General features: G+C 48.7%; 6 protein-coding genes across 6 annotated transcripts; 5 read left to right on the top strand and 1 right to left on the bottom strand.

The window, feature by feature from the left end:
- The first annotated feature begins 332 nt into the window (after nt 1-332).
- Nucleotides 333-3,358, top strand: L228DRAFT_244270 (kinase-like protein). Its single transcript, XM_018331880.1, has 7 exons — nt 333-661; nt 717-781; nt 845-970; nt 1,045-1,819; nt 1,894-2,309; nt 2,370-2,734; nt 2,790-3,358. The coding sequence occupies exons 2-7, from the start codon at nt 760-762 to the stop codon at nt 2,988-2,990; spliced, it is 1,905 nt and encodes a 634-aa protein (XP_018190986.1). The 5' UTR covers nt 333-661; nt 717-759; the 3' UTR covers nt 2,991-3,358.
- A 323-nt stretch (nt 3,359-3,681) lies between these two features.
- Nucleotides 3,682-5,965, top strand: L228DRAFT_244269 (glucose-6-phosphate isomerase). The gene is made up of 5 exons (XM_018331879.1): nt 3,682-4,356; nt 4,436-4,969; nt 5,033-5,281; nt 5,341-5,615; nt 5,680-5,965. The coding sequence occupies exons 1-5, from the start codon at nt 3,857-3,859 to the stop codon at nt 5,778-5,780; spliced, it is 1,659 nt and encodes a 552-aa protein (XP_018190985.1). The 5' UTR covers nt 3,682-3,856; the 3' UTR covers nt 5,781-5,965.
- A 296-nt stretch (nt 5,966-6,261) lies between these two features.
- L228DRAFT_280671 (hypothetical protein) lies at nt 6,262-8,133 on the top strand. The gene is made up of 4 exons (XM_018335809.1): nt 6,262-6,506; nt 6,613-6,626; nt 6,877-6,972; nt 7,177-8,133. The coding sequence occupies exons 1-4, from the start codon at nt 6,328-6,330 to the stop codon at nt 7,881-7,883; spliced, it is 996 nt and encodes a 331-aa protein (XP_018190984.1). The 5' UTR covers nt 6,262-6,327; the 3' UTR covers nt 7,884-8,133.
- Nucleotides 8,134-13,641: 5,508 nt separating this feature from the next.
- L228DRAFT_236528 (hypothetical protein) lies at nt 13,642-14,393 on the top strand (the record flags this gene model as incomplete). Its single annotated transcript, XM_018330837.1, has 3 exons — nt 13,642-13,664; nt 13,868-14,150; nt 14,205-14,393. 3 exons carry the CDS (start codon nt 13,642-13,644, stop codon nt 14,391-14,393), a joined length of 495 nt encoding a protein of 164 aa, XP_018190983.1.
- Nucleotides 14,394-17,121: 2,728 nt separating this feature from the next.
- L228DRAFT_280669 (hypothetical protein) lies at nt 17,122-20,167 on the top strand. The gene is made up of 8 exons (XM_018335808.1): nt 17,122-17,342; nt 17,477-17,621; nt 17,681-17,773; nt 17,825-18,474; nt 18,533-18,594; nt 18,647-19,069; nt 19,122-19,630; nt 19,692-20,167. Exons 2-8 carry the CDS (start codon nt 17,486-17,488, stop codon nt 20,087-20,089), a joined length of 2,271 nt encoding a protein of 756 aa, XP_018190982.1. The 5' UTR covers nt 17,122-17,342; nt 17,477-17,485; the 3' UTR covers nt 20,090-20,167.
- Nucleotides 20,168-20,448: 281 nt separating this feature from the next.
- Nucleotides 20,449-21,626, bottom strand: L228DRAFT_280668 (hypothetical protein). Its single transcript, XM_018335807.1, has 2 exons — nt 21,552-21,626; nt 20,449-21,488 (listed from the first exon to the last, which is right to left on the bottom strand). Exon 2 carries the CDS (start codon nt 21,478-21,480, stop codon nt 20,671-20,673), a length of 810 nt encoding a protein of 269 aa, XP_018190981.1. The 5' UTR covers nt 21,481-21,488; nt 21,552-21,626; the 3' UTR covers nt 20,449-20,670.
- Nucleotides 21,627-21,730: the final 104 nt, after the last annotated feature.

The raw sequence follows: 21,730 nt of genomic DNA, 5'->3' as shown, positions 1-21,730 counted from the left end.
GTAAGATGGCTAATTAAAAATTGCAAGTACCTTAAGGGTATTTGATAGTGGGAAATGAAGCTAGAAAATACTTTAAAATTACCTTTTCCTGTGCAGGGTGAAACTGCCGGGCCGAAGCACAGCCTTCCCTCGGCCGCTACGACCCTTTAGGGTCGGACAATAGACAGGACCAAGGTAGAGTCCAGTAGCTTCTCCCAAGTGTCCCCTGGATTTACAATGAGAATCTGTCAAAAATACTTTAAAGTACTTGGCTCATTTTGACCACCTCACTTAAACCCCCACACAAGCCGAATCAGTGCCATCCCCCTTCCATCCAAACGATTTGCACTACCAACTGTACGCTCAGTAGTGAGGGAGGCTGACCCTGTTCACCAACACCACTTATTATTGCTCCACATCAACATTACAAGTCGAAACTTCTGACAATCCTGCACCTTGAACAGAGTTCATATCCTGTCATTCACAGTTCTTCAGGGAATTTTGGCATTCCTGGCTATTCACACCATTTTCTTTGACGTCACGCTGGGCTGGTCTGCCATATTCCCTCATCTTGGGGCCTCACTGCTCGTCTCGCCCCGGCACACCCCGCAGACACAGGTCCATTTCTTCAATTTCACATTTGTCCCTGGCCTGTGTCGTGCCTGGTCCTTCAAAGCACTCTGTGAGTTGGCTTGTTCTGAGCAGCACAAATGTCAGGTTTGCTTACACTCTAACAGCTGAACCACTGCACGGTCGAATTCCGGAGCGTGAGAGCTCATCATGTCGTGGAAACTCACCAAGAGTAAATTAACCAAAGTCCATCACCCAGTGCGCTTCTCTCGCTGACGTTGAATGCACAATATAGAGTTGAAGGAGACGCACCTCGCTCCGTTCACTAGCACCTTTAGCCGCTCTTCATCGACGTCCACGATTACTCCGGAGGCTCAGTCCGATGCAAGCTCAACTGCCGCCAGCTCTAACACTTCAAAGGGTAGGGAGAATGACATCGGTCAGCCCCTAGAAGTCTTTTAATTTGGAGGCATGTCCGTGCTGACTTGTATTTAGATTCCTCAGAATCATATACGTCTCTTCCGCCGCCTCCGGTAAAGCCCGGCATTCTCATTGTCACGTTACATGAAGGAAAGGGTTTCTCGTTGCCCCAGCAATTTGAAGAGACTTACAACACCCAAAACCGGCATTCAATTGGAGGATCCTCGTTTGTTTCGGGCTCCATTCGGCCAAACTCTTCTTCGCGCACCCCAGGCGGAAATGTAGGCTCGTACGCTGGTCGTCCGCAGTCTGCTACCGCCGGCATCAACGCAGCTCCTACCAATCATGGCCGGTACTCTACCAAATATTTGCCATATGCCCTCCTCGACTTTGACAAAGTCCAAGTCTTTGTCAATTCGGTGTCCGGTACGCCGCAGAATCCACTTTGGGCCGGCGACAACACTTCGTACAAATTCGACGTGTCTCGCGTCACCGACCTGTCCGTCTCACTCTTTCTCCGAAACCCCAATGCTAACCCCGGCGCTGGTCGCAACGAGGACATCTTCCTTGGAACTACTAAAGTGCATCCGAGATTTGAAGAAGCTAGGCAGCACGTCGAGGACCCCAAAGCCAGCAAAAAGGAGAAGGAGAAGGCTGCGGCTGCTTTTGCGCAGCAGGAGCGTTCTCTGGGTCAAATAGGCGCAGACTGGTTGGATATTCAATACGGCACCGGCTCAATCAGAATTGGCGTCGAATTTGTCGAAAATAGGCAACGATCGTTGAAGATTGAGGACTTTGAGTTGCTCAAGGTCGTTGGCAAAGGTAGCTTTGGCAAGGTTATGCAGGTTCGGTATGGCAACTTTTCCCCCTTCCTTATTTCTCTCAAAGCTCCCATCCTCCTTCAGCTACTGATTGTCCTTGCAGGAAAAAAGATACCCATCGTATCTACGCGTTGAAGACGATCCGCAAAGCGCATATCATTTCTCGTTCGGAGGTTGCTCATACTTTGGCCGAGCGCTCAGTGCTGGCGCAAATCAACAATCCGTTCATCGTCCCCCTTAAATTCTCGTTCCAATCCCCAGAAAAGCTTTACCTCGTGCTGGCGTTCGTCAATGGCGGCGAACTGTTCCACCACCTGCAAAAGGAGCAGCGATTTGACGTCAACCGCTCGAGATTCTACGCCGCCGAGCTTCTCTGCGCTCTAGAATGTCTGCATGGCTTCAACGTCATCTATCGTGATCTGAAGCCGGAGAACATCCTTTTGGACTACTCTGGTCACATTGCGCTCTGCGACTTTGGGCTCTGCAAACTGGATATGAAGGACGAGGATAGAACAAACAGTAAGTTGTTGTGATCTGTTTTCAATATTTTGTAACCGGTTCATCGCTCATTACGTCTAGCTTTCTGCGGCACGCCCGAATACCTGGCACCGGAGCTCCTGCTCGGCCATGGTTACACCAAGACCGTTGACTGGTGGACCTTGGGAGTGCTTCTCTATGAAATGCTTACTGGTCTACCGCCATTCTACGATGAGAACACCAATGAGATGTATCGGAAGATCTTGACCGAACCACTACACTTTCCAGGTCCCGAAATCGTACCGGAGTCGGCCAAGAACCTGCTCACAAAACTCCTGGATCGAAACCCGGCTACTCGTATGGGTGCGAATGGCGCGGCAGAAATCAAGGCTCACCAATTCTTCCACAGCATTGACTGGAGGAAGCTTTTGCAGCGCAAATATGAACCAAACTTTAAGCCGAACGTGGTATGTGTGCCGCTTTTGCCGAATTCCGAGACAATGATGCTGACGGTGGACGTAGACTGACGCACTTGATACGGCAAACTTTGATCGAGAGTTTACCTCGGAAGCTCCCACAGATTCCTATGTCGATGGCCCGGTGCTTTCCGCCGATATGCAACAGCAGTTTGAAGGCTGGTCCTACATCCGTCCTGTTGCTGGTCTTGGCGATGCTGGGGGTAGTGTCAAAGACCCTTCTTTCGGTAGTGTTTCGGGCTACTGAAACCGTGAGGGCTTGATGGGCATTTTGCGGTCCAGTGTCGGCAATGCGCATGGATATTCTGGTCCTAGCTGATCTTGACCGTACAATCTTTCATTTGGGTTTGGTGGCTGTTCTGCATGGCGATGGGAGATTTGTTTTTTTCAATCGTTTTCCGAAATTGAATTTTGCTCAGAGGCGTGCTACGTACTTTAGCGCATATGGGATCAATCACAACGTAGAGTGAATGCCATCATTGAGGTTTTCAAGATTTTTTTATTGATCTGTCATATGAAATTATTGAAGGATCGTGGGGTCAATTATTGGATACAATTTCAGCCCATTGCAACAGCAATCCGTAGTGTATATGTGGTGGGGGCGTACTTCCGCGGCCAAGCGTGGTCCAATAAATTGTTATTGTGACGCGACCAAATTCGGCGACAGAACTTATCACGCCGTGAGTAATCATGCCATGGTCTGGACAAGACGACATCGTGATGGGTCGTGATGGGTCGTGATGGGTCGTGGTTGAGTGGGGTGAGGGATGACGGAGGCCCCAATCAGAGAGAGCAGCGACTCGGTAATACCGCAACTGACGCAGTTAATTGCGCCTAGTCGAAGGTACCTATACCTCACTACTTGCCTAAGCCGTGCCCGTTTGGTTAACTTACAAGCAATGCCTTTCCCCCCTCCAGAGACGTCACCCCTCCTCCCACCAAAACACCCCTCTTCTGGTCCCCCCGGCAGCACAAGTGCAACAACCACTTCCTTTCCCCTAAACTTCATCCATTGCCTGCCATCAATTTTGACTTTTTCCTTTGCTACCCGTCCCTTTCATTCTTCATAATTGTACTTGCATTTGCCTCAATTGCTTTTATTTGTTGACAAAAATGCCTGGATTCGCTCAAGCCAACGATCTCAAGGCCTGGCAACAGCTCCAGGAGCACCACGCCAGCTTGGGCCGCAACATTGTCCTCAAGGATTACTTTGCCAAGGACCCTCAGCGTTTTGAGAAGTTCTCCCGCACTTTCAAGAATGAGGCCGACAACTCTGAGATTCTCTTCGATTTCTCGAAGAACTTCCTCACTGAGGAGACGCTCAAGCTCCTGATCCAGCTTGCAAAGGAGGCCCAAGTCGAGAAGCTCCGGGATGAGATGTTTGCGGGTGACAAGATTAACTTCACTGAGAAGCGTGCCGTCTACCACGTCGCTCTCCGAAATGTCAGCAACTCGCCCATGCAGGTTGACGGCAAGAGCGTCGTTGAGGATGTCAACAGCGTCCTTGAGCACATGAAGGTCTTCTCCGAGCAAGTGAGAAGCGGTGAATGGAAGGGTTACACTGGAAAGAAGATCAACACCATCATCAACATTGGTATTGGTGGCTCTGACCTGTACGTATTCGAGCTCTTGCTGCTATTTTCGTGTCTTTATCTTAGCTATTGGCTGACATTGTGGCTTGGAATCTTGTAGCGGTCCTGTCATGGTTACTGAAGCCCTTAAGCCCTATGGCCACCCTGACATTAAGCTTCACTTTGTCTCCAACATTGACGGCACTCACATTGCCGAGGCTTTGAAGCACTCCGACCCGGAGACCACTCTGTTCCTGGTCGCCTCCAAGACCTTCACCACCGCTGAGACTACCACCAACGCCATCACTGCCAAGAAGTGGTTCCTTGAGTCTGCAAAGGACGAGTCCCTCATTGCCAAGCACTTCGTTGCCTTGTCTACCAATGAGGAAGAGGTCACCAAATTTGGCATTGACAAGCACAACATGTTTGGCTTTGAGAGCTGGGTTGGTGGCCGTTACAGTGTCTGGAGCGCCATTGGCTTGAGCGTCGCCTTGTACATTGGTTATGACCGATTCCATGAGTTCCTTGCTGGTGCCCAGGCTATGGACAAGCACTTCAAGGAGACTCCTCTGGAGCAGAACATCCCCGTCATTGCCGGTCTGCTCAGCGTCTGGTACTCCGACTTCTTCGGCGCCCAGACGCACCTTGTCGCTCCGTACGTCTAGGATCCCTGACGCCTAGATCAATATGTATCATGCTAACAAGTGACATCTGATAGTTTCGACCAGTACCTTCACCGCTTCCCTGCCTACCTTCAGCAGCTTTCCATGGAGTCGAACGGCAAGGCCATCACTCGTAGCGGCGACTACGTGAAGTACACCACCGGCCCCATCCTCTTCGGCGAGCCGGCGACCAACGCCCAGCACTCCTTCTTCCAGCTCCTCCACCAGGGCACCAAGCTGATCCCGGCCGACTTCATCTTGGCTGCTGAAAGCCACAACCCCGTTGAGAACAACAAGCACCAAAAGTAAGACACACAAAAGCAATGCCATGTTCATTTGGCCAATACTAACTTTCAACTTCAAGGATGCTTGCCTCCAACTTCTTTGCTCAGTCCGAGGCTTTGATGGTTGGAAAGACCCCCGAGGAGGTCAAGGCTGAGGGCGCTCCCGATGAGCTCGTCTCCCACAAGACCTTCTTGGGCAACCGCCCCACAACCTCTATTCTCGCCCAAAAGATTACCCCTGGTACCCTTGGTGCCCTGATTGCCTACTATGAGCACTTGACCTTCACTGAGGGTGCTGTGTGGAACATCAACAGCTTCGACCAGTGGGGTGTCGAGCTTGGCAAGGTCCTTGCCAGTAAGTCAAACCCAGTGTATTCATTTACGATTTCAGTGTCAGATTCTAACTACGTTGATTACAGAGAAAATCTTGACCGAGCTGGACCAGCCCGGCGAGTCTACTGCTCACGATGCAAGCACCAGCGGTCTCATCAACGCCTTCAAGCAGAGGGCTAACATTTAAGTTATGAGTTGATGAAGTGAAAGTATATTTCCAAAGTGGTCGTCACAATACCCGCTCTTGTTCATAATGAAAATGAGACGACCTTTAAATAGCTTAGACTCTTTTATAATGATAAAATTTTATAGTTGTTAAATACCTTTTATATAAATCTATGCAGATCCGCCTTTCGATAAAAAATCCAGTGCGAGTTATTGTAATAAAAGCACTCACGATGCCTGCGATTAATTTTTGGAGGTTATTCCGCAGAACAACTTCGTCCTCAAACATTGCGCTCAAACAAACTGATTACGTAAGCCAAACAACCGTTGTGGCCGCGTCAAAGAACAATGGGCGATTGCTCGAGCATTTTTGGGTCGTAGTCCTCTTTAACCTTGTTGTTCAATTGTCTGCTTCAATGAGTCTTGGGACAGGCCCTTTACGTATATGCTGCTGCTAAAATTGGCTGCGTCACTAAATGCATCATCTTCATATCGGCATCGTCCCGCAGCTTAGCTTAGCTTCCTCTTCCTCCTTTGTAGGACCCTGAGAGAGCCCGGACAATATCGTCATGCGCAATTCTTCACATGGAGGTCAATTACAGCTTCTCTGTAGCCGGATTTTCCTCCTCTTCTCCGTGCTTGCGAGATTGGCTTGTGCCACTACTGGCCAAGAGCCTCTTGCGCCAATAAAGAAGACGGTCTACGCACCTGGCCAGGCAATTCCGGTGGAATGCCTGAATCGAACAATGTAGGAGTGGTCCCAGTATTCTCTGCCCCAGGCGCATTGATGATATGTGGCCCAATATGGCCCCCCTTGGAATATCATACTAATTCCGGCTTTTCTCTTCCTCTAGTGATACTGGTGAACATGTACGTATACATTGTCCAAAGCCGCGGCTCCCTGTTGACGCTTTGGCGGTCATCCCCTCGAACCTCAAATTGAACAAGACAAAAAAATACGCGGCAGTGGAGCCCCGGCCATGCGGTGTCAACAAGATTTTTTCTCTCATGCCATTGAACATTGCCGTATCGAATTGTCGTTGCGAAGTTTCTTTTTGAGCGTAAAAAGTGCCTAATAAACGGATCCGCTGATTCATATATGATACGCTGTTCTTGACAGATCTCTGACTCCCGAGGTCAACTACAATACGTTCCCCTACCAGTATGCAATGAAACCGGACGTCCACTGGAGCTTTATTTTGGCGTGGAGCATGGTCAGTCGAAAATCCTCCTTCCCTTTCCTCTTCTCGTTCACCTAAACCCCCACTCATCCTTTCATTTTCTTTTCTTTTCGCGGCCCGCGAATACTCTCATGTCTCTGGGCCGGCTATGAGAGAGCAGCAGACGGCAGCAGGCCGCAGCATCAACACACGAGATATGCTCTATCAATCGAACAAATCTAACACAGGAACTCATAGAGGTCAATTGCACCATCCCCTTCATCACGGACGAATTCTTTCACCAACTGGAATTCTACGTGCACAACGACGCGCCACTGACATGCCGGATCCCCACGCGGCCCTTGCCCGGTCTCGATAGCGAGCGCGAGATCTCCTCCCCATCCTCTTCATCCTCTTCTGGTGGCTCATCATCATCATCTACTTCGTCCGCAGACGATACATACACGCCTCTCATAATCGCACTGACGGGCACGCTGCAACTCTCACACCTCCACATTGCCACGAACCTGAACATCCTCATCCACGCAGCCCCGCGATCCGTTGCGCCTGGAACCATTGACGCCGCTACCGCGTATTCCATCTCTCATCATTCGCGGGTCACTCGGGTCATTATCGGCGACCCGCTCCCGCTGCGACTCAGTGTGCGGTGGTATCCCAATACGGCCCTGCCGAGCGGCTGGTCTGGCGTCGGCGGCCATCTCTATCTCAGTACGGTCGTGTACTGCTTGCTCAGCGCCGGCGCTGCGGTAGCCGTCTGTGTCGCGTATTTCCGTGGCGTCGAATTTCCGCGCCGTCTGCGCTCCCATGGTCGTGAGCGTCTGGGAGGCGGCGCGGAGGGTTTCGGCGGTAGCGGTGTCGGCCGAATGTACGGCGGCTACGGATACGGTATGAGCACAGTGTATAATGGTACGGGAACGAGTAATGGGTTTGGAAAGCGCGATTGAGCTAAGCGGAGGGTTTTTGATATGGTGCAGCATCTTTTCCACCCTTTGGTATTCAACGAGAGAGAAATGGATTTTTTAGAGGTGAGCTTTGGATAAGGCTTCAAAGCGCGAAGGCTCATGTATTTTACGACCCCATCTATTTTCAATTTTGGGCCTCTTTTTGTGCTACCAGCAGAATTTTCGGCATATACCCTTACATCATCAGGAAATTGGAATTGCTTAACAAAATCTTGATTTATTTTGTCCCGAGATTCGCATACGATATATAAAAAAAACAAGATATAAATTCCAACATGCAAAGATGTATTAACATTAGATGATGCCAAGGGAGTATCACATCCAAACAGCGCACTTTTACTTTGTTTATTTTTGGGGGGAATATTTATCATATTTGGCTCAACATTTGCAAAAAGTTTTGTTGTCTAGGACTGAAAACGCGTTGCATCTCATCGTGCTCTAGATGGTGACCATGCTGATAAGCCATGCGAGCAGCAGCATGGCCAAAATATATCCTGGAGGACGGGGTAATGCTTGTGCGGCACTGCCAGACGGCTGCTGCGAGGGCGCTGAGAGACCTGTCGATGTCGCGTCTTGAGACGTGGGAATTGCGGAGCCTGAATGCGATGCAGCCGAATGCGAGGCAGCCGCAGATTCGACTGAGGAGAAAGCCGTAGGGTTTGAAGGGCTAGTGCCAGGGCTTGCGCCATTCGTTTTTCCGCCTATGGTTTTTCCGCTTGAGCCTGTCGCAGATGCACTCGATCCGGTAGACGCGGTTGGTGAACTCAACTGCGATGCGGGAAGCGTACTTTTGGTCGCAGAGCTCGTAGTCCCAGAAGAATGCGCTTGGGTTGAAGGATGTGTCGTATGATCAGAGGTTGAACTGGTCTCTAATGCTGAAGATACCGCAGCAGCTGTTTTGCTAGAGCTGGATGTTGTAGTTTCTTGGCCTTTTGGTGAGGGCGTCAATGATGTCGATGTAGTTGGAATCTTAGTTGAAGCTGTGGTACGTGTTGAAGCAGATCCAGCTGTTATCTCACTTTTAGATTGTGCACTCGCAGGAGCTGCGGGAACTGCGCTGGCGACGCTTGTCGCTGCACCTGCAACTTCTGATTGCGCAACAATGACACTTGCGCCGACTGTTGACTGGACGTCTGTACCGGAGCAGTAGTCGAGCCATTGCTGAAAATCGGGTTGAACAACATCTTTGAATGCACTCGATTTGTCACCGGCGTGGACGCTGATGCAATCCTTGCAGTTCTGAACAGCGGCAGAAAATGCACTATCAGGGGCGCAGAGAGCGGGGGTCTTGCCGTCGTGCTGAGCTTCAATACCGCATGCGTCTTTTCGTGCCACCAGTCAGCTATTCGCGCGTTTATGCGGTCATTTGGAAAGAGACTTACTGCAGTCATCATAGCAGGCTTGTGGGCAGACCTCTGCTCTTTGGAGGAGTTTGTGAGACAAATGGCGTGCAGCTCTATGTTTTGGTAGGGTTGTGCTTGGACTGGAAGACTCAGAGACGACGACCACGATATCCTCTACAAATATATTAAAATCCAGGCCGAAGTATCTCGGGTCCAGATTGAAGTAATCATCTTGCAGCGTGTAGGTTGAGGTCTCATTGGAAACAACCGGCTGCCCCCATATTTCAGGAGGATTTATAGGTGTGACAGGTAAGCATCGATCTGGATCGCAAACGTATCCAGGATCTGGTAGATCCTCGAAGATATTACAACCGCCCTCTTTTGGGGGATGACATAGATAGCCCGGAGCGCAGCCCCATGTGTAATCAGTGGGAAGAGGTCCAGGTGGACTATATGCGGTATTCGTGTAGAGCTTTGGACAGACCACAATTGAAGATAGAGGTTTTTGAGAAGTGAATGTCGTTGCAGTCCCTTTGATCGTAGTGGTAGTTGATATGGGCCGCGTAACCGTTGCAAAGGTTGTGGTTCCCAGTCCGGGGATGGATGTCTCTAGGGTTTGCGTGCCGCTGAAGACAATGACAGGTTCCGATGGAGATGTTACGCTCCGAGTAAGTGTTTCTGTTTCTGCTCCCAGAGTAAAAGTCGACTGAGAAATAGTTGGCGAGACCGCGAAGGTCACTGTAGAGCTTGAAACTGTAAGTGTGCTGGTTGATGTGTATTCCGATCCAGATATTACAGTATACACTGTGCTTCCTGCGGTTGTAATCGTCGCCGGACTCGGGGGCACAGTGATAGTGGTCAATACTGTCTGAGTCAACCTTGGAGGAACCACTACTAATATTGGCCGGTCAGTGACATGTCGACGCGAGATGGTACAAGGAAAATTAAGTATACGACTGTTTCAGCATGGACATTGTTAGTTAGGTAAGAACCTACCCGACAAAAAGCCAGATGTAGCTGGCAAGCTCGTCTCTAGCAAAGTTGTAGATCCCTCGGAGCCCACAGACTGCGCTTCAGTTACCGTTATCGATGTTCCTGGAGAATTAGCCAGGTTCATTTGCAGTATATACGCCAATTTTTCCTACCAGGGATTGCCGCATTACTTGTCTCTCCACTTTGGGGAACTGTACACAAAGCATTAATAAGTGAATCTTTCGAGAGTAGGTCGGCTTGAGTTCTAACCAGTATCCGTAGAGACTAATAGTAACGACGACGAGGCTGTCACAATTTGAGTCAGCCACCTGGAATTTGTAAACACTCCTCTCACATAAGCATTTTTCTTCAAACCTTTTGCAGTCGCAGTAGAAATGCCGCCAGATGGGTTAGATGTGCCATAGACAGAGCTCGTTAATAGAGAAGTCTGTGTCTGATATACCGACGTCTGTTCAGCTGTGGATTCCGAGGGGAGTCCAGTTGAGTCTAACACAGTGGTCTGAATGGTTGTAGTAGCCCCAGCAACCTGGTCTGAAACCGTTGACGTGGCTTGTATTGTTTCAGTCTGGGTGACCGTTTCTTGTATTGATGTGGTTGACGTCGGTGCTATATCAGGAGTTGATGTTGATATGACAGTCGATGGCAGCACTGTGAGAGTCAAAGTATTGTAGATGGAGTTTGTGCTTGCAGAAATTACTATGGTCGATCCTTCTTGACTAACGATTGATGGTGATAATGTCTGCTCTGAGACGGATATTACGGTCTCAATTGTTCCCGGAAGGGTTACTGTTGAGTAAGGGATTTCAGTGTCAAACATTGTACTGCTGCTGAGACTTGAACCAAGACTTCCACATCCTACAACGCCATTCGAGCAGCTAAAAATTGTAGTAGGAGAACTCAAAGTCAAGGTCGTTGTAACAACGCTTTGCGCAACAAAACTAAGTGATGTCAATACGTCGGTTATGGTGGTGGTCATGGCCGATGCAGCTGATTGTACTTGGTTGGACATTAGCATGACTATTTTTATGGTGTGATATGTGCATCATACCTGTGGATGTCAGGATGGAGGTTTCCAATACGGTAATAGGTGACAAAACAGTCGTGTAGTCAGTTGAGATAGCTGAAACGGTTTCAGTAAAAGATGCTACGACGACCTCTGAGACAGTTGAAAGAGAAAGGACGTTTATAGATTGAATAGAGGTTATGGTTTCGTGGCTGGTTTCATATGCAGTGCTGCCGATAGTGAGTGTAGTCGGAATCGGAATCGAAGCCGTGACGGTTGAGGTCTCCGTGAAGCCACTCGTTATTATCGTGGTCAATGGTGTACCAGCAACAGTGATGATGGACTGGATGGTTTGTAATGAAATGGAATCTACGGTCGACGTGCTGTAGTAAGTTTCAGTTGCTGTAACTACAGAAACTGTTGTGTAAATGAACGTGACTGTCACAAGTGAACCAGTGACAGTCGATAGCGCCGTTGATGTCAGAGTCTGATCAACTGGAATATATTCCGTCGTGCCTATGGTAGATGTTGCGAGGTAGATTAAAGAAGTTGTAACGACGGAAGCGGTCATAAAAGTGTAGGTGATCGTGGCCGGAGATGCCGAGATTGTGGAAATAGAGGACAATGTCACAGTTTGCTCAACGGTGTCCGTGTGCTCAAGTGTCTCTAATTCCGTGGAGTCTTCTGTGATTGTAGCTGTTGCAAGAGAACCAGATGGGCCTGGCAACGTTGAGGTGATAGTCACGGTATGATTTATCGCCTCGATATCTGTGACAACAGTCGTGAGCGTGGTAGTCGTAGGTGACCCACTGATGGTCAGCACAGAGGAGATCACCGAAGTGTCTTCGATGGTCTCGAAGTCCGTAGTACTGATCAACACGGTTGTGGTCTTTGTCGGCTCAGGCACAGAGGTGGTGCTAATAACAGTATGCTCCTCCGTCAAATAGTCTGTTGAGACGACTGTATAGATAGTGGTAGATATTGTCGATTCCGTTATAGTGGCAGAAGTGATATCAGTTTCCGTGCTATCAATAGTGATGGTGCTGTCAGATGTCTCCGAAATAGTTGAAACTGTAGTGACTGTTACGACTGAGTCGCTGATCCCATAATCGGTGGTGGTGGCTGTCGTAGTAAAGGTAGTCGTCGCCGTGGTTGTAGTAGGCGAAGTATTTGTAGCTGTTAAAGACTCAACAATAGTTGAGCTCCGAGTAATAGTGTACTCTACGGTGTCATATTCCGTGCTATCGACTGTAGTAGTGACAGTTGAAGGACTGGCCACCGTCGATAATATAGACTCTGTGAAAGTTTGATCAAGGGTACTCCAGTCTGTTTCGTCCACTGTTGTGGTGACGGTGAGAGATACAGCTGCAGTTGGCGATGCAGTCACTGTAGAATCGAATGTTTGATTTGCGATTGTAGTCGTGACAGTTGTCGGGGTTGGTAATGTGATTGTAACAGTGCCAATAGTCAGAATGCTGCAGCAAATTAATAACAAAGTCTTTATTTGAAGGGAGGCGTATGGCTTCCTACTCCGAAGTGACAGTGGTTAGTGAGCCTTGAGAAACGGTATATGTGACCGATTCTGTCGTCGTCTGATTGATGGTGGAGTAATCCGTATTACTGACAGTAAGTGTGATCGGGAGAGGGACAGACGTCGTAACAGTCGAAGTTGTCGTCGACCTTAACTTGCTTTTAGAGGTGAATCACAATATCAAGCCATCCTCGAGATACTTACTCGGAAAAGAATGTAAGAGTGGAACCCGGAAGTGTTTGAGCCTGTGTGAAAGTGGCTGCAAATTGTGAGCTAGAGCATTTCGGCGCACTAACAAAGAGGTTGAATGCCATATATATTTAGGGTTCAAGGGCTTGCCATCCGCCCAGTACTGCCACAAAGGCGGACCGCTCAGCTCAAACCATTAGAATGATGATACGTACTAGTAAAAGTTGAAATAAAGCTGTATGTAGAATAGCTCGTTTCAATTGTTGTATAATCACTTAATATTGTGGTTTGACTATATACCACGACGGTGTCTGTGATCGTGACTATACTAGTGAATCAGAAAAGGACCCTGAACCATATATTTGATGTTATTAATAAACTGACATGACGAATTCGATGGCAAAGCCGTGATATAAATGCTGTCTGTCGTAGTAACGTCATTTTCCACAGTTGTAGTGGAGATATCAGGGGTGTCAATAATGATAGTCGTGGGCAATACGTCCGTAATTGTGATAGTTTTATTGCTGGGATGCATGTTAAATTACCATGGCGGTTACCAAAAATAGGGGATAATGTTTCCATACTAATCAGTCAAATAAATGCTGCTTGTTTCACTCAGGGACAAGGTAGTGGTTTCCGTAACTATTCCAGCAGAGGTTAGGCCCGTTCCAGAATGCGGATATGGGATCCAAACCTATTGACGTGTATGTTGCCGTGACAGTCTTTGTATAGGATAATGTCACACTAGCCATGTTAGATTTTAGTTGGAATTGACCATGCTCCAAGTTTCTTTGTTCTGTCACCCTATCGTGCCACACCCATGAAAAGAAAAACATCAAGTCAAATTTTCTTATATAATGGCAATGACTCACTTATCTAATTTTGTACTTGTAACTGTCGTGGTTAGGTCGTTCCCGGTAATCGTGGCTGAGGAGGTCACGATAGAATTGTTGGTGGAAGCTGACACTACCGACGTGCTGCAAGAGCTCGTCGCTGTTGAGCTATTTGGAGTGACCGGGATGGTGCTGATTGTCCCAGATGCCGAGCTTGCACATGAAGTTGAAGAAGCACTGCTTGGTATTGTTGCGTTTTCGGAGGTGGAACCTCCACTGAAAGAGCTGCTCAACGTTGTTGATGATGATGATGATGATGATGATGATGATGATGAAACAGGAGAGATAGGTGGAGAGGTCGAAATTGTGCTGACCTGAGAACTGGACGAGACGATATTAGAGCCAGAATAGGTCGGCAAAGAACTGGAAGATGGCACGTCTGATGCTGAGTCGGAAGACGTCGCCGTTGATTCCTCGGAGCAAGAAGTCAGGCTGCTTGTCGAACTTGCAGCACTACTTGGAGAAGGTAGAACTGAGACAGCTGTGCCGGAAGAAGTGGTAGAAAATGGAGCTGTCGTCGTAGGATACGAGGACGTTTGAGAGCTGACGTCCGAGATAGTTGTTGAAATTGTCTGACTTTGAGTGACAGTTACCGTGCTAAGTCGAGAAATTGAGCTCTACCGTACTATATATATGTCGAAATTCGGAATAGGATTGGAATTGATGACTTACTAGTTATTCACAATAGTGATTGGCTGGCATTCGGAAGTGGCTGTTACAGTATAACTTCATCCATATTAGCTTTGACCTAGAACTTCAGCAACCCCTCGGCGTGCCGCGCAATGTCCATACTTTTCTGTCACTGTTGTGCTGGATACATCGGTAATCGTTCTGCATTGTTGGGGAATGCAGCCATCGTGATGCCGCCTCCGTTTTGCGGACGCTATAGGTGTCTGTGTCTCTTTAAGTGACCTATTTCACAGGCGGATCTTGGACAATCGGACTGACATCTTCGCATTGGCAATATATCGTCGATGTAACAGGCAACGTCTCCGTCTCTGTCTCATAGCATGTTCTGTGTATGAATGAGAAATGCAATTCTCCTTGAATGGCCGATGTGGACAAAACTTACTCGGTCACAGTTGCGCCAGGGCAAAACGTGCTCGAACTTTCCGTTGGAAGAGCAGAGGTCTAAAACCCGTCAAAACCCAATGAAACGACTTCGAGCAAGCAAAGGTTATTACCGTCGGCCAAGAAGAAGATGAGGAAGAAACCGAGAAGGTCCAATTGCCTTCAGGGCTGGCGGCAAGGGCTCTCAAGGCGCAGGCCCCGAACCATATTGTCAATACTGCACCGCGCATGCCTAAATCGCCCTACGAAAAGAGCTCCGCCCAGTTCAAGGTCAACAGAAATCGAATATATAAGTGGGAACAGGTCGTTCGTTTGTTGCAATTTTGCGCGGTTCACGAGAAGCAAGCCAATTGCCGGCAACTCGAGGCTGAGACAATGTGCAGTCGTAAAACGCCGCTTCGAAACATCAATGCCATCAACATAATAAGTTCAACTGTGAGAAATTTCAAACTCCATAGATCTAGTGAGATAACAGTTACAAGTGAAAACCGGCAAGCGAGTGTCTCTGTGCTGGTGAAAAAAATGGGAGTTGAGAAAGCGTCATGCCATGGCTTCAGAAGGGCAAAGCGAACAGAAGGGACAGAGAAACATGATGCAGAACTTGTGAAGAGACAATGAAGCAACTTTGAGAATCTATGGCCAGCCACCTGGTGCAATAGCACCAGCATGGCTTGTGAGAGCAGACATGGGACTGACACCAATCATACCACGCAGTGACGCAGCTGATATGGGCCAAGGAAAGCAAAAGCATGATCCAAGAGTGTCCTGTCAAGTATACAGGACCGAAACGTTGCACAGATAAAGCCACCAAGCTCGTGCTGCGTGTGCATGTTAGAGTATGAAAGGAGGTGCATGCTACTCTGGTGCCTGTCACGGCGATCAGGCCGCAGAGCCGCACAAGCGGGGTGGGAAGAAAGAGGCTGAAGCATGGTTGGTGACGAGGATCCGAAGAAATCCCCAGAAGACGTAGGCGTAAATGTACGAACAGACTTGATAACCAACCCTCAGCCGTCTACGGAGTAGTAGCCTCATCGAAAGGGTCGGGCATGATGGGCGGAAGTTGCAGAGCGCTGGCCGCATCGTGGGTGAGTAGTAGCTTACGCTAGAACTGGGAGCCAATAAACACTGCGTTGAGCGGGGGAAATGGTGTTGTCTTAATGCAAGGTAAGGGCGGGGGGGAAGAGCGACGCCATTTTCTTCCCAACTCCAAAGTTTGTGCCGGGAAAAGCTGGCGAAGGTGTGGGTTGTTGCAGCACACTGACTGGTGCAGCCGAGGATATATCATCATTATTGACCTCTACTGCTAATATTACGCCAGCAGATGCCTTGCCATCCGTTTCTTTGTCTCTTCCATGCGCTTTATATCCGCATGTGAGAGAAGGGGGAACCCAAGATTGATCGTGAACTTGTCCGAATGAGGAGGGTCAAAGAAGAGAAAGGTATACTATGGTAAGACGACCACCTACCTACGTACGGTGCAAGAGATTAATGAAAGTCATTATCGGTTGATGATGGAATACGAAATGCCGACAGATAATACGAGGGTGTACACAAGTATTAGTCCAGATAGGCAGCATTATAATATTATGTTGTGCATGAGCTTGCAGCAGAATGTGTCGCATCAAGCGGATGCAAATGATAGTTATCCGGTTCTTCTTTCTTGACTTGGGCAGGCTCAAGTAACTTATAGCGGTACAAGCTGTACCACCATAAGCATTTAGGTGAGTTAATCAGTGGGCGGTATAGCCACATCATAGCCAGGTATTAATACTCGCGGGATAACATGTTAACTACCTCCAGTTCTTCCAATCAGTTCATCAACAGCCACATGCACCTAAACCGGATGTGCGTGAAACCGTGGTGGTACAAAGCATCATTATCTCCTCTTCTTTTCCTCTTTCCTCTTTCTTGTACCCAAATCCATTGGTCCGAACATGTCGTAGGACAAATCAGTCTCGGCCCTGGCCGTTTGGTGGGTGTCCTGCACCCAAAGTTCAAAGGCCGGTGGATGCCAAATTGATAGAACCGATCCCGTTGCTTCAATGAACGCAAGCCGCTACCAATGGATCCATTTCACCCCATGACATGGGTTCTTTGCCCAATGCCTCACATGACCAAGAGGTCAAGGAGTCAAGCAATACTCTAGTCTATTGAAATGCGTCGTCGCTCGGCGTCTTCAACCGGCTCTCCTCTGTCACTTTGATGCTTGTGCAGTACAAGACAAAGAAACGGCCTTGCTTGACGCCCCTAGCTTGGACCCATACAAATGCAAGCCCGAAGATATTCATAGCCTGTCACAGTCATAGAGACTTGACATTGATCGAACGAGGCTGAAGCCTCGTTCGCGGCGAAGTGCCATTCCCTGTGGCGCATAGGGTAGGGAGCGTGCTCACACTGCCTTGTGTTCCTCTTTATACAGTATGTTCAAATGATATTACTGTTCTAGTGTACCTTGCTCTTCTATCTCTGCTACTTCTTGCAAAGAACCTTTCCTTGGCTGAAGATGCATTCTGTCACATAAGTGCTCGCTTTGACTGCCCGTCATGAACCAGGCATTAGATATGTTTTTCTTGGTCCTCATTGGGTCCTTCACAGCGATTTCTGCCGCATCATCGACAGGTGTCGTCAACTTGGCGCGCCGAGACTGGGATGTGAATCAGATCAATTCAACTTGGTGCTCATGGATGCTACCTCGGGGTAGGGCATTCCGTTGCTCGAATGCATGGGCTAAGACTAAGTATATCTTTTATATATAGCGGCAGTGATTCGGGATACCCTCTATATCGATGGAGGCTTTAGATCCTATCTAAGCGGCTTCGCAAATGGAAGCGTCGCACCAGATCAACAATGTAAAGTATTCTCACGTCACTCCGATCGAGAAAATTAGCTGAACTAATTAGATGATTCTTCGCAATTCTACACCCTGAACTTTTCTCGACCATTCAAAACTTCAGATAATGCCAGTGACACTTTTGAGATGATAAACAAGACAGCAGGTGCAAGCAATAACCTTGCTCCCGAGTTCTTGGACGGAATGATGTTCGCCAATGACGGCGAGCTTTATCTTTACGGTGGTCTGCTTCGGGACACGGACAGTATGAACCCACCGTCAGAGAGCTACGTACTGGGATATGAAAGATATCAATGGGGTCCAGAGAGAGAAGCTTGGAGCATTGGATTTTACGAGGGCACTCTTCCGCCCAATGTGACAAGATACGTCACTGCCGGGGCGGGTGTCAACATCCCCTCAGAAAACCTGGGTTTCTACTTCAGTGGCATGAGACGGCCAGACTGGGGAGAGATCAGAACATTGGGGAGGCGGGAATACAATGCAACTGTGGCGGCGAACTCTTTGATTTCAGTTGACATGTCAACCATGCGCGCCGAGAAGTGGTCGAACGATACATTGCCTTCACAAGTATCTGGGAGAGCCAATGCTGAGCTAGCATGGATCCCTGTCTCGGATCGTGGCGTCTTACTTGCAATAGGAGGTGTTGTGAATCCTGAATGGGCATTTATAGCGGAGAGCGATGCGCAGAAGATTCAGAATGTGAGTTTTACGGATCCTATTCTGTCATCATATCTAATCATGGATTTCCTGAAATTAGCAATACATCAGTCCACAACTTATGAGCACAATATCAGTTTACGACGTAAATACTCAGAGATGGTACGTTCTACATTCGAAATTTTATGTAATTTTTTTTACTCATCTTCCCTAGGTTTTCACAAAACGCTAGCGGCGATATTCCGCCCCAACTGACTCAAGCCTGCTCCGTTGTGGCCTCAGCAAAGGATGGCTCGTCCCATAATATCTACCTCTATGGCGGCTACAGTGGACTTCCTGATTCCGAAACCGCTTCTGATGACGTTTATATTCTTTCGGTCCCGTCTTTCGTTTGGGTGAAAGCATACAATGGAAGCGGTTCCCATGGCCGGCAAGGCCATCGATGTGCGAAGCCTTATCCGGATCAGATGTTAGTAATTGGGGGCTCACCGATGGAAGGCACATATGCAGATTGTGTAGAAGACGGTGTGATCCAGATCTTTAATTTGAACACTTTGATGTGGCAGGACAGTTATGATCCTTCCGTTTGGACAGAATACGAGGTTCCCGATATCGTCACGGCTCAGATTGGCGGAAAGTATGTTTTTCAAGCTGCAAGTCTGTACCAGGATATCTCTAACTCTGCATAGCATTAATGGGAGTGCTACACGACTGAGTCCAGCAGCCTGGGACAATAGCGACCTTTCGGGTCTGTTCAGCACCAAATACACCAAGACAATCACCACGTATTACCCATACCCATCAATTAACGAGACCTCTACGCCGGCTCCTCCTCATACAAACATCACAATAGCGTCGCCGTCCAAGTCCCATAATGGCGTCCCCAGTTGGGCTGCGGCCGTGCTGGGAGTAATTCTTGGCCTTGTCTTTTTGATAGCCATCATAACAGCCATCCTACTTTGGCGGCGCCGGCGGTACCTGAGAATGTACGGAAGCAGCACTGGTACGATGAGCAACCGGCAGCGCATTCTCAGCTGGATGAGTGGGACGCCGCCAGCCAAGGCGCCCACGGTAACGACAACTGAAGAGACGTCTGGCCGGCGGACGACTGTTACAAGCACCACTGAAGATGTCTCCACGGTTAGGGACGCGGAACCTCCCCAGGAAGCTGCCAGCAGCCAAGTTCATGAGTTGGCAGGTATGTGACACAAGCGACCATCTATGAGCCCTCTCTCGCTGATATTAGTGTACGTACGTAGATACATCAGTGCCGTCAGAACTACCGTCGCCAGGAAGCGAGACTGAAAAGAACGGTTCGCATTTCTTTGGTCCACGCCCACGAGCTAATTCTCCTGCGGATGGTTTACCGCTGCCCGATTCTCCCACTACTGGGGTTGGAAATCCAGTACCAAACCCAGCAGCATTTCATCCAGCATATTTGGATCAAGCAAGCAAGGCAGGTAGACCAGATGCAATATCATCCCCTTCGCCGAGAAGTGAAGGTGGTAGTGCAAAGCATATCTCGAGTGATGAATTTGTCAGCCCTATATCGCCCAAGGAAGAAGAACGTATAGGGAAAGCAGAAGAAGAGGCTGCCATCGGCAGTCAACGGAGGCCAACTTGGCGCCAAAGCAGCTTTGGTGAAGATTTAGAATGACGAGGCGAATAACCTTTTGTGTAATTAGTTTTACCTGGATCAACTTATATACAATATTGGCCAACTTAGATAGCATATCTTTTAGTTAGAATTAAGTTGAATATTTCTCTGAAGCTAGCATGTTACGACTTGAAATTTTCGAGGTTTTCTACACTGAAAAGCCATAGAAAGTTGTTCGGAAAGTCCCAGGAGCTGGTTGAAGTCAATACTGCACTCCACAACGTCTGAACGTATCGGAGACCATTTTGACGTGCTCTACCTCCGTTTGGAACGAAAGATCAGACAGGAGAGAATATCAAAACTCCAGAAGACGTTCCAAAGCTTGATGGGCTTGAGGTCACGATTACTTTGGCGATTATGTCTAGTGTGAACATTGGACGACTTATAGTCTTAACCAGAAACGCTGAAATGCTCCATATAACTTTAATAATAGGGCTCTATAATACACATATACCAAACATCTAAGGGGCCGCGTATAACCCTGCGACCTCAGAGCAGTAGAACGATTCTGTTGACGAAAATAGCCAGATTCTTCTCTGGAGCCCACGTTGCCAATAAATCAATTTCTGAAGCGTGCATTTCTACCATCCCTGCTTGCGCATATCCTGAACCTTCCTCACTGTAGCTTTGAATCCCTCCTTGAACTTCCTTCTCCACACTTGGGTTGCGAGTCTCTTTCTCTTCAAGCCCGGTCGCTCGTGGAAGCGCTGTCGATTATGGTCCTGCCTAACGGCATTTCTGTTGCACTTCAATTCCAAAAGTCTGATTCCGCGGGCTAAATCGATGCCCCTTGACGGTTCAATGACGACGCTCCGTCCAAGACTTGGGCCGAGTCGCAGAGGAGGCATGGCAGGCGGCTTCGGCGGCTCGCCGAGGGAGATGGACATAGGGTTGAAAGGATCGGATGGCAACGGATTAAGCATGCGGGAGGTATCCACGCGTCCACGAGGGGATGTGCCAAACTGGCTCATGGCAGCGTTCATATCGGAAGCCGAGTTTCCGGGTCGATTCGCGGCCTGTGCGTTTGGAGAGGAGAAACGGCTTGTTTTCGCTGTGTTTGAAGCCGGCCGTGTCATGCCAGCGAGAAGACTGTTGATGGTGTCTTCACTAGACTCCTTGCCAGCCGGCTCGGGAGAGTCCGCGGACTTCTTCTCAGCATCTGCTTTGGTGGTTTCGACGGGGCCATTGGGAGTTGAGCCGCCTTCTTGAAGACATCGCGAGCTGCTAGTGAAAGAGCGCTGGACTTCGGAAGAGCTTTGGATTCGCAATGGGTTCCAGGCATTTATATTAGCTCTCCATGATGATCGAGCGCAAAGTGCGGGAGTGAGCAGCGCAGAGAGAGGAGACCCTCTGGCCCGGAAAAGGGCATCTCCAACCCGCTTCAATTCCATCTCGCAGACTGGTTATCTGAATGTGAGCTCAGAACCCCAAATTGAGCTGAGAAAGGGTTTTCGGGTCTCACCGTTGAAAGCGTTCAATCGTCGCAAGAGTATATTTGATTGATCAATCGGCTTAACCCGCAGAATGAACTTTTTGGGGGTGGTTCTACGTCTGGGCGGATGAGTCCCTTTGGGCCCTTTCCTATTTCGGTTTCGCATTTCGCGCCTAAGCGCGGCTGCGCGAAGCTTCACTTTGTAACGG

Source organism: Xylona heveae (assembly GCF_001619985.1).
Source record: "Xylona heveae TC161 unplaced genomic scaffold L228scaffold_2, whole genome shotgun sequence".
Classification (NCBI taxonomy): domain Eukaryota; kingdom Fungi; phylum Ascomycota; class Xylonomycetes; order Xylonales; family Xylonaceae; genus Xylona; species Xylona heveae.
This window is presented reverse-complemented; position numbering and strand designations above follow the sequence as displayed.